This window comes from Nanorana parkeri, unplaced genomic scaffold (assembly GCF_000935625.1).
Source record: "Nanorana parkeri isolate BGI_ZX_2015 unplaced genomic scaffold, ASM93562v1 scaffold127, whole genome shotgun sequence".
Classification (NCBI taxonomy): domain Eukaryota; kingdom Metazoa; phylum Chordata; class Amphibia; order Anura; family Dicroglossidae; genus Nanorana; species Nanorana parkeri.
The window spans coordinates 682,874-699,195 of NW_017306395.1; the positions used below are offsets into that span (position 1 = coordinate 682,874).

A 16,322-nucleotide genomic window follows, 5' to 3' on the forward strand; every position below is an offset into this window, starting at 1 on the left:
ATCTACAGATTTTTAAACGCCTTTAAACCTGTGTGAGTTACAGGACATCATTATAGTCGCTGAATGGACAAGAAATGAACCCAATGGGTGAAGGCACATATTAGTAGAATGGACTGGGGGTGGGGGCATGGGGGGGGACTGATCAATTGAAGAGTTAACTAAATAATGAATTATTAAAACTATACAGCTTTGACTATATTAATAGATCTGAAGTAACTTACATTTCAGATTTAAAACCAATACTAACAAATTTGAATACACATTCATGGCATGTATGTGAATTTGTTGCAGATACCGTCACGAAGGCAGGACAAATGCTATTAGGTGCAGCAGGCAGCCTTTGTGAATTCCCCAGTTAGTCTTGTGAACCACCCTCCATGCTACTGTGCTATATGACTGCATGTCATAAGGAGACGGGATATTTCGGAGCCTTCAGACTTGGTACCACTTCTCCGCCCCCGCCTTTACTTTGGGCTACTATTAAATATGATTGATGCCCACAGTGAGCTCACTCCTTCCTTTCAGCTTTCATAAATATCTATCCCTGTTGGCCATCAGCTAAAATAACAATGTGTGATGTGAACAATTACTTGATATTTGAAGTAAAATGTAAGCAAACTAAAGTGAATTTTACTGCTTTCTAAAAGTTTGAACTATTGTTTTTTAGTGAATAGAGTGTAAGAAAATATAATATAGTTAGAATTGATTCATTTCGTCAATAATGTCCCTTCCATCTGCATTTTACAGCCTTAAGGAGGTGTTATAAAAGCTGTGTCCACTCAGCCAAAAGAGCATTTGTGAGGTCAGGTGCTGATTTTGGATGAGACGACCTGGCTCACAATCGCCATTTCAATTCATCCGTCAAGTTTTCAGCAGGGTGGAGGTCTGTGCAGGGCACTTGAGTTCTTCCACTCCAAACTTATCAAACCATGTCCTTATGTGTTTACCTTAAAGTTGTTGTAGCATCATTAGTACTCTTCACTGGAAACACAAGAACTCAATAATTTGGAGGGGTATTCACATGCTTTTTGGCCTTAGAATGTATAATTAAAAAATGTACACAGCAATAAGGTCTTAAAACAGTTCTACACTCGTGATGAGACTGCGGTTGGTGCAAACGCGGTTCACCCAAACCCACTCAAAACTCTGAGCACCACCTCTGCCTCCTGAACCAATACATGGCAGAAGTTACGGCGGAGGTATTCCCCACCCCTTTGTGATGCATAGCTGCTTGTTAGGGAATGTGCCTCAACTGATTGGGTTGGCAGAAAGGGGTGGTGGCCAGAGTTTTGAGTGGGCTTAGGCAAACTCAGTAGAACTGGGTTTGCTCCAAGCGCAGTCTCACCACCTCTGCCTCCTGAACCAATCCGTGACAGCAGTTGCGGCGTGGGTATTCCCCGCCCCATTGTGATGCATAGCTTCTAGTTAGGGAATGTGCCTCAACTGATTGGGTTGGCAGAAAGGGGTGGTGGCCAGAGTTTTGAGTGGGCTTAGGCAGACTCAGGAGAACTGGGTTTGCTCCAAGCCTAGCCTCATCACTATTCTACACAATATTGAGATTATTATTATTAGCATAACTCTGATCTCTTATATATACAATACAATAAGAAATATATATACTGTGGGGGGAATTTATCAAAACTGGAGCAGGCAGAATGTGGAGCAGTTGCCCATAGCAACCAATCAGATTGTTTCTTCAGTTTGTTCAGTTAAGCTTTGAAAAAGAAAGATGGAAACTGATTGGCTGCTGTGCAAAGCTGCTCCAGATTTTGTCTGCTTCAGTTTTGATAAATTCCCCTCTGTATCTTAAAAAGAAAAAATGTTGAAAAAACTCTACTTCCCTATGCCCTAAAAAATGTGTGAAAACAGCACCACATTGTATGTTGCAATATCCACTATCTGAATAACCAGTGTTCATTCACATGCATCTCTGCAAGCGTTCTTAGTAGCTGTTTTGCCTAAAGCAAACTCCTGTGTTTTATATTCCCTCTCTGGGCTGCTCTGGGCATTCTCTCCACTGATTTTTGCCACATTTCATTTAAGGTGAAAAAAAACACAGCAAAATCTGTTTCACAGATTATTTCATCAATTTTTAGAGACTTTCTCAACTTTTATTTGCCAAAAACATATGCCACGCTAAGCCAGCTGTAATCCATTATTTCCATTGGCGGGAAGATGGAATGAGAATTCTCTCTGGTGGTTGTTATAAGATCTGCCATTTTTCACACTATTATTTTAATTCCATAATTATTTTTCTGCATTTTTTTAACCAAACCGGCTATTTGATACCTTTTTCCCTCCCCATCTACTTCAAAACTTTCCATTTTAAATTTGAAGAAATATCTAGCAGCAATATGGGGTGAAAAGCAGTTATATTGCTGACTTTTAAAAAGAGGCCCCGAAATTGTTTAATGGGATAAAACTCAACATGCAAACTTCTTGTTTCTCTAGCAGAAGAGAAGCAAAAAGAATGCCTCCATTGTGTAAAATGCGATTTTATTCGATATTAAAAAACTACTGAAAGGTACTCACAAACAACCAATGGTAACATGCTTGTAGTGATAAGATCTCAGGATGGTTGAGGATGGACAAACAGATGAGGCTTAAAAGTGCTGGTGAAGAACCTGCAGGTTGTGACAAAAGGGGTTTGGCGTGTCACGTGTCAACTGGAGGAAGATGTGCATCGAGAATGATTTAGCTCTTCACCAGCACTTTTAAGCCTCATCGGTTCGTCCATCCTCTACCATTCTGAGATCTTATCACTACAAGCATGTTACCATTGTTGGTTGTTTGTTAGTACTTTTCAGCTGTTTTTTAATATTGAATAAAATCGCCTTTTACACTATAGAGGCACTCCTTTTGCTTCTCTTCTGCTAGATATCCAGATTCCCTTACTGTGATTAGCTGCCCCCGTGCCTCTGGAGTTTTTCCTCTTCCCTCAATAACTGTTACATTTGGTGCCAGTGATTTTATCTTTCAGTGTCGTTGGTTCTTGGTTTCTCTGTTATGAGCAGTCTTCACAGCAATGCTGCAGGTGCTGGATAAGGTAAGCAGACTTCTACAGGGGTTAATTCAGTGTCAGGCTATATTCACACATGGAGTTCTAGGATTCCTAGGAGCATAGCAAATAAGTATTTATTTCCTATGCTCTTCAGCTACATCTAGTGGTTATAATGTGGCATTTTCCAAATGTTACATTCAACCTCAAAGGAAAATCTACTAAGAATGTTCATTTTTGCCTCTTTGCACAGAACAAACGTTCCCAGAGATTGGAAGAGTGAAGGGATGCGATGGGCTACCTGCAAGACCTTTCTATTTTGGCCCCATATTCTTTATATGCAAAACCATATTCCATTGCTACAGCTCTATTCAGGAGTTTATACATTTACCTGCTCCATGAAGACAATCAGAGACTCTCTGTTATTTTCCCACTGTTCGGCCAATTCGCTCTCATGTGGGTACTTGTCACAGTCCAGATATATGGAAATCTCAAAGCAGTTGGTGTGAAGGTAGCTGAAGTCATTGATACCTAAAGGCAGTAATAAGGAACATGCATAACAAACAAATAAAATAATAGAAAAGCAACAATAGGATGAAAAAATCTAACCAGTAAGAGCAGAATCCATTACAGAAAGATACTTACACTATAGTCTTCTTTAACACTAATTTATAGTCTACTCCAAACCAATAATTAATTTATGGGTGGGAACTGGTGAACTAACATATCCTCTGACTTGTTATAGCTCCAGCAGTTGTACATGTATCCTTCTGCCCCTTAAAAGGGGAGAATTGTTGTAGAAAACTAAAAAAAAAAAACTTCAAAGGGAAATCATCTCCAGAGGCAACATTTTCTCCAAGTTCAGTGGTAAACCCGCCAAAACTATTGTAGGCCAAATTATGTCACACAAATAGAGATGCAGCCAGAGATACATTGTACTAACAACGTCCATTTCCATAGTCTTATCTCCGCTATCTTCCTGTTACAGCAGTTGCGCAGGTGTCTAAATATGAGTTTGGAGTCCAAAAGCCACCAGAATTAGATCCAGTGCTCAAAGCAATCAGCAATTAGGAACAGTCCTGGTCTGACATGCCCAATCCCCAGTAAAAGTCTATGTAAGGACATGTGTGATGAGGGTTACCCACCACTGGTGTGGCTGTTACCCACCACTGCCAGCACAGAGCACTGCAGTATGAGTTTAGGAGGCAGCATTTTAAATAATGGTATTTTAAGTTATTTTAAAGCACAAATCAGCCACAAATCATACCATGACTAGAGATAGAAAGGCATTATACTATTGAGATTGCAGGTAGAGGGGTCCCAAATACACGTAAATCATATCACAGATACTTCACTAATTGAGAGGCAGGCCAATAAAACTCTTCTGGGAAGGCGTCCACAAGGTTTAGGAGTGTGTCTATGGGAATGTTTGACCATTTTTACCAGAAGAGCATTTGTGAAGTCAGGAACTGATGTTGGACGAGAAGGCCGGACTCGCAGTCTATGCTCTAATTCATCCCAAAGGTGTTCTATCGGATTGAGGTCAGGACTCGTCAAGTTCCTCCACCCCAAACTCGCTCATCCATGCCTTTATGGACCTTGCTTTGTGCACTGGTGCGCAGTCATGTACAGGAAGGGGCCATCCCCAAACTGTTCCCACAAAGTTGGGGGCATGAAATTGTCCAAAATGTCTTGGTATGCTGATACCTTAAGAGTTCCCTTCACTGGAACTAAGGGGCCAAGCCCAACCCCTGAAATACAACCCCACACCATAATCCCCCCTCCATCAAACTTTACACTTGGCACAATGCAGTCAGGCAAGTACCGTTCTCCTGGGAACCAATACTCAATGTCCCAATACTTTTGGCAATGTAGTGTATAGACTGTATATAAAATCTGTCTTATATCTTGCTTTATAAAGCATTCTCTTTGTCTCTTCTCAGCTACAACACACAACTATGGACTATGTACCTCCAAGAATCTCTAGATCTCTATAATGAGGAGGACGCATAATTAAACCCAGTTGGATTGTTGGCATATTTATTGTGTCTTTGTTGATTTTTCACGCAGCTGTTTTTAATAACCGCCATTTACTGTACCATTAAATGTAAATAAGATGGTTATAGACTGAAATTTCCATTGAGTCTGTTATTTGCCTGGATTTGAGAATGCGGTTAATTTATGCTGGCTCAACAGGTGGCCCCATACAATACAAGGGTTCTTTGTTTTATTATATTTTCTCTTGCTTGTTGAGCATTGTAGAGTGTGGAATTAATTATATTGTTGTCCACATGACCACCCATTGCTGGAAGAGCCCTCAGGAAAGCCAGTAACAGGAGGAAGAATATTACAAATACCAGTTTTCAATGATTCTTCAAGGTTTACGTGTTTTCAATTGTAAAATGTAAACATTTTGTTTTTACTGTAGCACTCCAACCAAATCTTTCTTTTTTATATTGATGGAGGGGGGTAGATGTAGAACTTCTGTTTGGTGTTTATTGCTGCCAGTGTTCCCAATAAAATGTATCTCAGTTGTCTCTTGAGGACAGGGAATGATGGGAAATCTCCTTAATGTGAACAGAGTATTAGAAAAACCTTTCAAGCTGAAGCTAGGGGGAGGGGCCGGCAGGGTGCTGTACATAGCTTCTTGTAAATATCACAGCACCCTGCCTCAGAACCTCTCTTAAGAGCCCTCAGCCCGGTAAAAGCAGTGGGTTAGCTCTTGGGAGGTGTTATTGAGGTAATATCAAAATAATCGGATGGATGGATGCCAGTCTGGAGGAGTGGGTATTCCTAAGCAGACTGTATTTACATACAGCCTGCCCTAGGTAACGCTCGCAGGTGATGCTAAGCCTTCATGATTGAAAGGACTGAAATCCAACAAAAAATACGGTGGGCCAAAGCCAGTAAGGCTGGAGAGGAAATAACAAGATGATGCTGGATGTCCTCTAGCTGGGAAATGAGGTGGGCTCTGTCTGATTTGCTGAAACTTTAAATTCACACTGTTAGAAGCTCGCAGTGTGCAGTTGAATCAGAGTAAGCAATTACAGTACAGGAGAGGAGCCGGTACAACTGTGCAAGACTGAAGGGAAGGCTGGAGTTCAGATTTAAAAGTGTGCATGGGTCAAGGCCCTGCCAAGTTATTACTGCTGGGAGAGTTTCCATTCCCTACATGGGATACTTCTCCACTCCTAACTAAAATGTTTTATTTCTTGTGTTCTTTTTAAAAAAAAAAGTAATTTTCCTCCTACAGTGAGTTTTTCGCTGTACAGTTCAGTACTCCATTCGAGTTTCATATACCTAAACCAAAGAGTCTATCTGTTCCCGAAGGGATGGCACCATCTTAGAATTTATATTTATATTGAATGATGATACCGTGTTTCCCCGAAAATAAGACACTGTCTTATATATTTTTTGGCTCAAAAAAAACACACTGGGTCTTATTTTCAGGGGATGTCTTATTTTTTGTTTTATGTATAACAATCCAAAGTTATTGCAAATCCAAATTAAATAATCCAAAATGGCAAAGTTAAGAATAGGGTGATTGGGGCAATCAGGGGTGCCATACCATTCCAAGAGCAATTTGGTAACCAGAATGAGCGAAGCGCGCTTTCACTATAGATTCATCACAGGCGGAGAGCATTTGGTATCACTCCGCCTGTGACAGGAGCCGGCGCTATAGAGGAAATATCAGCTTATGCGGCTCTGCTCCCTCCGCTGCCGCCTCGCTTCCTCTAGCGCTGGCTTCGTTGGCACCGCTGATTCTCTCCCGTGGCTCTTCAGGTTCCCCCTTATGCCAGCACCGGCCCTGGGAAAGGTCACAACTAGGTCTTATTTTCGGGGTAGGTCTTATATTTTAGCAATTCCCAAAAATAGTACTAGGTCTTATTTTCGGGGTAGGTCTTATTTTCAGGGAAACAGGGTAACAGGTGTTGGCACATTCCTGAAGCATCTACATGCATATATGGGAACACTACATAAAGGGGAATTATAAAGAGCAAGTGCACTTACTGCCAGCCACTGTGTGCCACGAGGCCCCATTCACAGTGCCCTCCTCTTTGTTAAAGTCTTCAGCGTGGCAGGGCCTTCGGCTGGAGTCAGTCATATGCCGATGGGTGGAGGAGTATGAATAGGACAGCCATCGGAACACATGATCATCTGGTGTTCCTGTATATTCCTGCGTCTTCCATTGTGAGCGCACCATGTCAAAGGGATACGATACCACCAGCTCCCCACCCTGCAGGTTTGCTCCCAGTACAAAGGGGATCTTTTCCATCCATGTGATGAGAGCACGGGTCTCTACCGCCACCTACAGGCAGAAAAACAATGAACTAATGTATTTGGGAAGCACTAAGTGGCTCATTCAATAAAATTGTCATTCAACAAAACACAAAGCACACAGAGTTGTACCTGTACATCAAATCACAATCCGTTTTACTACAGTAAAGTGAGCTCTGATAGACTGCTATGGGAAAAAGCACTTTCAGCTTTGAATAAGCACAAACATTGTACAGTGAAATTGGAACTGTGGGGGTGGGGGAATGGAACAAGACAGTACTATTATTTTTATCTAAAAATGCTTTAATGACAAATATACAGTAGGAAGGGAACATAGCAACACCCATGCTGGTAACCAAAAATGCAATGACTTAGTGGTTAGCACTTTTGCCTTGCAGCACTGGGGTCCCTGGATCAAGTCCCTGCCAGGACACTATCTGCATGGAGTTTGCATGTTCTCCCTGTGCTTGTGTGGATTTCCTCCAGATACTCTGGTTACCTTAAACACTCCAAAGACATGCTGGTAGGTAAATTGGCTCCTTAGTCTAAATTAGCCCTAGTATGTGATTAGATTGCAAGCTCCTTGAGGGCAGGGACTGATGTGAATGCTCAGTTTGTAAATTGCCAGTGCTGTATAAATACCTGTAATAAATAAAGGTACACAATGTTTTGTTTGTCTGTCTGTATATCTAAGGAGAGGGTAGATAAAAGGAAATTAAATATATTATTAAAACATCACCTGTTGTACTTCTCCTGTAACCTTTCATTATAGTAAATTTCCATAATCCCTTGCACACTAGTTAGATTTTTAAATCAGGTTTACACCTTGCTATAGAAATAACAGAAAGGCACTAGAGCTCCTTTTCCCTCCACTAATTCACTGCTTGTTTTTAATAGGGTTTATACACATGGTGGCATAACTAGTAGAGTGCAATGAAAATGTGCAAAATGCATTAACCTGCAGCAGCCTATCAGATCACAGATTACTACAGTCAAAAAAGGTGCAATCTGATAGGTGGTATAGATTACTTCACGTTATATATGACAATTTGCACTTTGCATTCACTTCTTGTATAAGCAAGTCAATCTCAAAGCAGTTATTGTTGGAAGTGGCACTGCATATGTAATAGTTTTGATTCTTTATATTGCAGCTATGTCACATATGTGTAGTTATCAAGCTGCTTCTTGGGCCATAGGTGCCCCCCACTCATTGGGGGCCTTGGATGAAAACTAAAGTGCAATAGATAATGCAGCACCAAAAGAATAGCTTAAGAAATTGATTAGGGAGGGTAAAATCATTTTTTCTGTATTGCCCATAGGATACAGTTTGATGGTATTAAACAACGTAGGGCTGTACCGTTACCTACAGGAGAAATTAACATTTAAACTGAAGGCCTGCCACTTCAAGGCTATAACCACTTCCATCTCATTGGTTATGCTTAGTCTCCTCAGGAGAATGGATGTCTCCTTCCTTTCTGCTAAAATGTTTGCTTGATTTTGGAAAAGTGTCTACTATCAACTGCTGCTGATAAATGCATGCCAAATATTTAAAATTCTGGAACTATCTCCAGTCGGCCTACGAGCACTGGTAGATTCATGATGGATATATTAAATCCTGAAAGTTTCTCCAGGCCACTGGGTGCAGGTTTACCCAGTTTTTCCATGCTGGGGTTCTCTCTCTGATGGTCCTGCATTCCTAGCAGTGAAACCCCTTTCTGTGATTCGACTATCGGGACTTCATATTTAAGGTGAGCCCAGAATTGTCCTTGTTGAATGTCAGGGCCAGGGCATAACATGAGTATGTGCAGTTCCAATGGCCAGGCTGGAAATACAGCATGTACTGCAGCTATCTCATATGCAGCATACTGGAGAGCACAGCACTTTGTTAGTATTGCCAATTCTGCTGGATACTGTGTAAGGGACTAAATCTTCAATCACTTTTATTTTTGCTGTGCAATGTTTCTGCCTGGCAGATGGGCAGTGTATTTCTAATCATGTTCCTGTTGAATTCCCCTCCATTTACATTTTGGCAGACTTTTTGTCTGGGTGACGCAATTTTGTATTTGTGCACATAAAAGTGGCCACTAACAATCACTCTGGCTGCTTCCTGTTCACACTCTGCTGCCTTTACAATTATCAGAGGCATGTGCACACTCACTAAAGAGAGTTCTGGCCACTTCCTGGTCGCACTCTGCTGGCTTCATCAGAGGCGTGCACTTACACTCGGTGGCACAAATCACTTTTGCTTAACCCTTGGTAGACTAGTCTGGGTCTGTGAGTATTCCTAGGGGATTGGTAGCTCCTTTCCAAAGGTACATACTGTACATGTTTTCTGACTCTACGCAACATGTCTCTTTCTAAACAAAAGGGCGATCGGTCTGCAGCTACACATGAATCTTCTGCTCCTGGCATGATTTGCAATGTATGCAATGCAGAAATTGGCACAGTAAAATATTGTGCAGCTTGTGCTTTTAACTTCAATTATTTTTTATTGAACATTTTCGGTTATACACAGCAAAGGGATAACAGTGTCGATCAACAGATCAGGTCCAGGGAGGACCAAAAGGACAAATCAAGAAGGAAAGCTTGTGCTTTTAGCAAGTCAAAAGTCTCTGTCAGCAACTACTTCTGCACCATGTTTATTATCTGGCATTCCTTCCTCTCACTAAAGCAGTTTTTTCTTCTTCTGTTATGGAAGAGTATATGTCTCTTATGAAAACATTGTTGCATTCTCATTCAGGTTCTGATGCCTTATATTTGTTGATTGGTCGGAGATCCTCCAGAGGACTCGTTATGGGAGGCTGCGCCCCTTCCTTATGTGGAGGAGTAAGTTATCAGATGCTGTGTCCCTTCCTTCCCTGGAGGAGCAACTTTCAGTCACTGTTTGTGTCAAAGCACCAGAAGGAAACTATTTCCTTTTTACTTGAGGCAGCGCAGTCTACTTTAAATTTAGAGTATTCCACCATTACTTCACCTAACACAGAGCCTAGCCTTGGCTCTCAGCCCTGAACGTGCTGCAAAGGTTTTTCTTCTTCATTCCATATTTAATACATTTATTTACAAAGATTGGGATTTCCTGGACAAGCAATTCCTTGTCCCCAAAGGATTCAAAACACTCTGCCACTTTCTGGAAAATATTCTTTAAAAATGGTCTACTCCACCCAAGGTTGACTCTCCAGTGTCCCATCTTACAAGGCCTCGACCACCCCCATCATCAAAAGTTGGAACCACTTTCAATCCATCTACTCCTTAGTGGGATCAACCCTTCACTTTTTGCTAGCCATTGGTCTTATTTCCCAGACTTTAGCTGGTGTTGATCCTCACTTTACTCTTTGCGATAATCCGACAACTGCCCCATCATTATTTATGTGAGAGGTCATACTAGACCAATCTGGCTTTAATGCTGGTTGGTGTAGTAAAATTGTAAGAAAGGCTTGTTAAAACTACTCTTCATTTTTACAGCTATTAGAGCACTCATTTACGCCAGATGCGCAGAATATATAATCCCCATCAGGGTTTTTTTTGCCCATTTGTGTCCAATTTAGGAGATTTAACTTCACTATACTACAAAGGTGTAGTGTCACCTTTGGACACTACATGAAGTGAGAAGAAATCTCTTCATAGTAATTGCAATCCCCTCATAGACAGTTCTCACCAAAACAAATGTCCCCTCTGGAAGATCCCACTCTATTTCTACTCAGGTGACAGCTCAAAATGTTGGCTTTTTCCTCACTTTCAGTGCGGGTGACAATGACCAAGACAAATAGAAAGGGTCAATCTTGCAAGCGTTGACACACGCAGCAATAAAAATATCTCACCAGTTTTGGCTTGAGATTCTATGACTGCATTATTTTGAAGCAATTTTATTCTGCTTTTTAAAGATCCAAAACTTTGCATTTCTTTTTATAAGAAGGTTAACAAAAGGCAGAATAGAGACATAAAGATACCAATTAAACAGGCAGACCACAGCCACCAGTGCACAAGATGAAATGCTTTTCTTCAAAAATAAGTCTGGTTGTTAGTAAATTATGCTAAATGTTTAAATATGAAGAAAATCTAGACTACTTCAATTACCATGCAAGCTAAATAGGATTTCACTACTAAGATAAACTAAAATAGATCAACAATGTGGCAGAGAATTCATCCCACGTTGAAGCACTTAAAAAAGAAAAGCAATTATACAGAGAAAAGTCTAGTTTGTAAAACAAAAAGAGTTGTAGTTGTAGATGTAATTATGCTGTATACTGATAAACGCTTTTCCTGGCACAATGGTGGTCAGTAAGTGAGATTTCAGGGGCCTCATTTTATTTCCTAGACAGTACTTGCATGTCTACCATTACTAATCCCCAGCCGCTCACAGCTCTGAACGTTACCGTATTATTTCCTTAGTGTCCATGGTAGCAGGAGGCAGCTGAGTGCCAGAAGGGAAGGTGACAAACTTGTCTCATGCTTGCAAAAGACTAGAGGGGGCTGCCAGAAAAAAGATTCTCACTTTGCCAAATGACAAGAACTTTAATGTGGCCCCTGATACTTTTAATGTCCACACATTGTATTGTTTTTAACTTGATGAAACCATCATGTTAACTGGCAATATATTTGTATGATTTTGCCATTAATGAAGTGATTGGGATTCCTAACTAAAGAGTAATGAACCCAATACTGTAATTATTAGCCATCAGAACTAAATAGAAATACTGAAGTTTCCTAGTACATGCTTAGGAAACACAATCAAGATAAAATGAGAAAACTACAGAACCATTAAGAGTAAAGTCCCTTAACAACATAAGTATGGGAGAAGAGTCACAGAACCACAGAGGTGCAATAGAGAAGTCAAAGAAGCACAAAGGTAAAAGAGAAGAGTTAAAGAACCACAAAGGTGCAAGAGAAAAATTACAGACCCACAGAGGTACACAAGAAAGAGTCACAGAACCACAGTGGTACAAGAGAAGAATCACAGAACCACAGAGGTACAAGCGAAGAATCACAGAAACACAGAGGTACAAGGTAAACGTCAAAGAACAGCAGAAGTACAAGGGAAGAGTAACGGAATCACAGAGGTACAAGAGAAGAGTCACAGAACCCCAAAAGATACAACATAAGAGTCACAGAACCATATTGGTATACCAGAAGCGTCACAGAAACACAGATGTACAATGGAAGACCCACTGAACAACAGAGGTATAATGGAAGTGTTGCTGAACCATAGATGTATAATGGAAGTCGGAGAACAATAGAGGCACAATGCAGGAGGCACTGATCCACAGAAATACAACTGAAGTGTCACTGAACCATGGATGTACAAGGGAAGAGTCGCAGAACAAATATGGTATATTGTGAGAGCTACAAAACCATATAAGCACATTTTAAGAGCCACAGAACTACAGATATACAATGTAGGAGCCTTAGCAGTCCTTCAGTTAGGCATCACTTAAGCCACCTAATGCAGTCCTTTTAAGCCTTTTTTTCCCATAAGCCCACTTATGTTTGTTCCCAGACTTACCGTGGCATTTTGGTACTGATACCAGTCAGGGAGTGGGATGTGGTTATTAGGGACCCTGCGGAGATTCCTTGGGCGGTCCTCTGACTCCCACAACAATGAGTTCAAGTCTGGAAAATTGTTGTTTATGTCAATCCCATCGGATGTCCAGCGGCCCAGTGACCAACCACCTAATTCTGAGCCCTGTAATCATTGCAAAGAGTTAACTGAAACATCATGCTTTCTAAAACAACCACAACAGATATGATACTGGGCTTCATTCACTTCACTATTTAATCTTGCTGTAAACCGCCCAGAATAAAGACATGTATCATAAGAGGTATGCACCCAGCTCTATGGAAAATACTGATGTAATGGCACCCATAGAGTACAACATTCATCAAGATATACCTGAAATATTCAATAACTGTTTGTGACAGTCATCTAATGCATAGGCAACTATTGACAAAGGGCATTCAACAATAAGGGCATGTTCACACTCAGTGCATTTTTATATCATTGAGCTGCATCTTCCAGTGCACGTAAAATATATAGACCAGAGAAAATGCATTCTTTTATATAGAGTCTGCTCACTCCAATGTATTGCATTTCAAAAGATTCCTGCATGTTCCATATTGGGTGCATTGACCTGCATTTTGACATTCAAGTCTATTCAAGAATCCTCCTAAAAATGCAACACAACTAAAACATGTAAACACATGTCATCACAACGTGGGCTAACAAAACATTAATCGACATGACAAACTGACAAATATTTGTGGGAACGCTTATAATAATCTTCCAACACACAGGGAAAAGTCTGTTGGAGCATAAATTCATTTCACTTAGCAATCCACAGAGAGCAGCCATTAAGCTGTGCATATATTTGATGATGATAATGATAATAATAATAATAATAATAATAATAATAAAAACCAATAACCAATACAGGTGTTTAGCAATCATTTGAAGATAGAGGGGAATTATCATGGGAATTCATTCAGACTGAATATCTGGCTGTGTAGTCAACCAAACATACGCTAATTGTTATAATTACATGATCATTTCTTGCTGATTAATACTCTTGAAAAAGTTGTTTCCAATAACCTAAATCACTGAGGTACATAGAAAAGGATTGTGCTAATTAAAACACTATATTTCCTATTAAAAACCTTTATAGATTACCACATTGTATGAATGATATTCTCCAACGAATACCATAAACATATGGATCTAATATACACAACATATGAAATAATGGATCTGTTTACCAGTTCTGCAGCCTTCTCATATCCATCAGGGTTGGCAGATGGGAGGAAATGGAGGCGGGTGTTATGGATGAGCCGTAAGATGCGTTTATTGCCCATGTTGTACTCCTGACAGAGGAACTGCATCAATAAAAGCAGGAGTTCCCTTCCCAAAGCTTCATTTCCATGGGCTCCCGCCATGTAGCGAAACTCCGGCTCCCCTGAATAAAGGGAAAAAACAAGACCACCGGAAAAGGGCAGGATTAAACACAGCACTATGTCATAGGAGTTTTGGGTCTATGAGCATGGTCAGCAACCCTGGTAGAAAGTCAATTTAAAAATTTACTGAGTGCAGGTAGGAAATTATCAGGAGAACACTTTCAGTGTTGGGCAGCACCATGAATGCAATAGCCGACAGTGGACTCTGAGATTATTCCAACCACACTAGGGGAATCGAGCCATGAGCAGCCAGCATTACTCATACATGTATTCTAGAAATCTCCTTTTTTTATTATTATTATTATTATTATTGGGCATTTTGCACCATGTTCATACCAGCATCTAGGTGCAAGTAAAGCATCCATACTTCATAGACGGACCCTTAATACAACAGGTACACTTTAGTGCGGGTTGATGGAGAAACTCTATTCAAAAATATATAACTAAAATCACCTTGAGACAATGAATGCATGACAAGAGCATAATGTCAACTGGATTTTTTGTATTAAAATCACATAAAATTATGCATACATGAGTTAGAGCTTATGTAATTTCTGTAAAAAAAAAAATCCATAGAAACTAAACTAATCAACACTGGAGCTTCATATTATTCGCTATGATACTGGAACAGAATTAAAGAGAACTGACAGTAATTATGATAAAGGGAATGGATCACTGAGAACAGTGTTTAGACATTCATCAGCTCACTAATTTGAAGTATGGTTTAGAGAGTTTGTCTAGGGTGATATTACTATGCAATACTAAATTTTGTTAATTTTTTATAATTATTTGCTGTAGGCAACAAAGTGCACGGTTAAATCTGCCAGACAGCTATAGGCAAATATCTGATTCAGAGTCACATATTAAAAAAATTAGGTAGTATGTTTTTCCAAGAAGGGGGATTTCCATATTGTTGCCACCTATGTCCTTCTAATCCACATGTGACAGATTCCCTTAAAATTACTCTAAAACCAAAACCTAAAATAATGCAGCCATTCTCCCACTGCCCGTATCATTGATCCTTGCTGCACTGAAGGGTAAATACCAGCTCAAGAGTCTTTAGAAACCAGCACTTCGGGGAGTGTCAGATTCCTAGTCCCCTGCTACGCTTGCTAGTTGGATCTGCTGGCCTCTACATCACTAATGTATCCTATAGTCAAGTAGCGGTCGTCAGAAGGATACACACCCCACAGAGGGAGACCAGAAAATGGACTCTCCCGTAAGTGTCAGTTTCTGAAGATTTTTCAGCTTGCAAGATTACTCTGGTGTAGCAGAGATTGGCGGAAGAGGGGCAGTTGTATTGTAGGTTTTGGTTTTAGTATGTAACTTATATATACACAATAGAACTTTGCCTTAAAGGAGAACTATGGGGTAAGTGTTTTTCCCCATAGTTCTCCTAAGGGTCACTGGAGGACACAAACCAGCGACCTCCCGTGACCCAAAGCTCAGTATACCGCGAGCTACAGATCGCGGTATACTGAGACCGCCACAGCTGGTACGGATCCTGACATTACTGACGAGATCCACCCAGCTGTGTGATTGACATTTGGCTCTGCCTATCTAGAGGCAGAGCCAGCTGTATCCACCCCCTCCCCCATCTGTTCCGCCAGTCAGCGCTGGAGGATCGGACAGGGGGGAATCCCTGCAGGGAGCCGTGAGTGACAGTCATGGCTCTCTGCAGGGACAGGATCGAGAAGTGAGCAAGCGACGGTATGTGTTCGCCCACTTCCCGATCTATTGAGCCGACGTGTGACAGTTTCTTTGTCACACGTCGGCTCGAACTATGAGGATGAGTGATTTTTCACTCACCTCATAGTTCTCCTTTAAAGGGTATTTCCATTCAAAATTTATATTTTCAGATTTAAAGGAATTCTAATAAACTCAACAAAAGTTTTTTTTTTACCACTTAAGGATCCCGTTGGCAGGATAAAGGTGGCACACACCGGCCCGTTCAGCATTTATCTTCCGAGCACCGTTCTAACCAGCCGAGAATCGTACGATTCCCGGCTGGTTTTCGAACATGCTGGTTCGACAGAAGACGTGCGACCGTACAGTAGAAACGGTCGCACGTCTCCGTTCACACTGCTCGATTATCGTACGAAAA

At 40.8% G+C, this 16,322-nt stretch overlaps 1 protein-coding gene across 1 annotated transcript in view; it reads right to left on the reverse strand.

The window, feature by feature from the left end:
• The window catches only part of CPXM2 (carboxypeptidase X, M14 family member 2), a 72,293-nt gene that overhangs the window by 12,320 nt on the left and 43,651 nt on the right, over positions 1 to 16,322 (reverse strand). The window contains exons 10-13 of the mRNA XM_018553708.1: positions 14,024 to 14,220; positions 12,777 to 12,956; positions 7,010 to 7,307; positions 3,390 to 3,529 (exon numbers count right to left, since the gene is read on the reverse strand). Of these exons, the coding sequence (XP_018409210.1) occupies positions 3,390 to 3,529; positions 7,010 to 7,307; positions 12,777 to 12,956; positions 14,024 to 14,220 (815 nt within the window). The remainder of the gene's footprint in view (positions 1 to 3,389; positions 3,530 to 7,009; positions 7,308 to 12,776; positions 12,957 to 14,023; positions 14,221 to 16,322) is intronic.